This window comes from Crocuta crocuta, unplaced genomic scaffold (assembly GCF_008692635.1).
Source record: "Crocuta crocuta isolate KB4526 unplaced genomic scaffold, BGI_CrCroc_1.0 scaffold282, whole genome shotgun sequence".
Lineage (NCBI taxonomy): Eukaryota > Metazoa > Chordata > Mammalia > Carnivora > Hyaenidae > Crocuta > Crocuta crocuta.
In genome coordinates, this window is record NW_027529174.1 from 3,505,211 (window position 1) to 3,505,735 (window position 525).

The 525-nt window shown below is 73.0% G+C and overlaps 1 protein-coding gene across 2 annotated transcripts in view; it reads right to left on the reverse strand.

The window, feature by feature from the left end:
* The window catches only part of KIT (KIT proto-oncogene, receptor tyrosine kinase), an 86,887-nt gene extending 86,607 nt beyond the window's left edge, over positions 1-280 (reverse strand). For both annotated transcript variants that reach the window (XM_077757771.1, XM_077757770.1), the window contains exon 1: positions 159-280. In XM_077757771.1, the coding sequence (XP_077613897.1) occupies positions 159-225 (67 nt within the window). In that variant the 5' untranslated portion in view covers positions 226-280. The remainder of the gene's footprint in view (positions 1-158) is intronic.
* Between the last annotated feature and the right edge of the window lie 245 nt (positions 281-525).

Consider the following 525-nt stretch of genomic DNA (forward strand, 5'->3'; position numbering starts at 1 on the left):
CCCGGGGACGCCTCGAATCTTCCCGGAGGCTGGAAAGCAAAGGCGCCGGAGGGCCGTCAGCCACCTCTGCCGACGAACCCCTGTGGGTTCGAGCCCTCGAGGGCACAGGCTGCTCCGGGGCGGGGGGCGCGGCCCTGGTGCCCGCGGCGCTCTCCCACCTGTCTGGACGCGGAGCAGGAGGAGCAGGACGCAGAGAAAATCCCAGGCGCCGCGAGCGCCTCTCATCGCGGTGGCTGCGCTGGGATCGGAGGTCCTTTCCACGTTCCTGCTCTCGCCCAAGTGCACGGAGCGCGGCAAAGCCGAGCCCCCAGAGCCGAGAGCGCGGAACAGCGGCCCCTCCTCCCAGCGCCCTCCCCCTGCGCGCCGGCCACGCCTCTTCCCCGCGCCCCTCCTCGCCTCCCCTCCCTCCCTCCCTCCTGGGTCTTGCTCCCTGTCGGCCGCTCTGGCCTCTGCTCCTTAGACGTGCTAATCCCTGGGGGCTGAGCCGGCGGGGAGGAGGAGGGCACGCTGGCCCCCGCCGCCAGT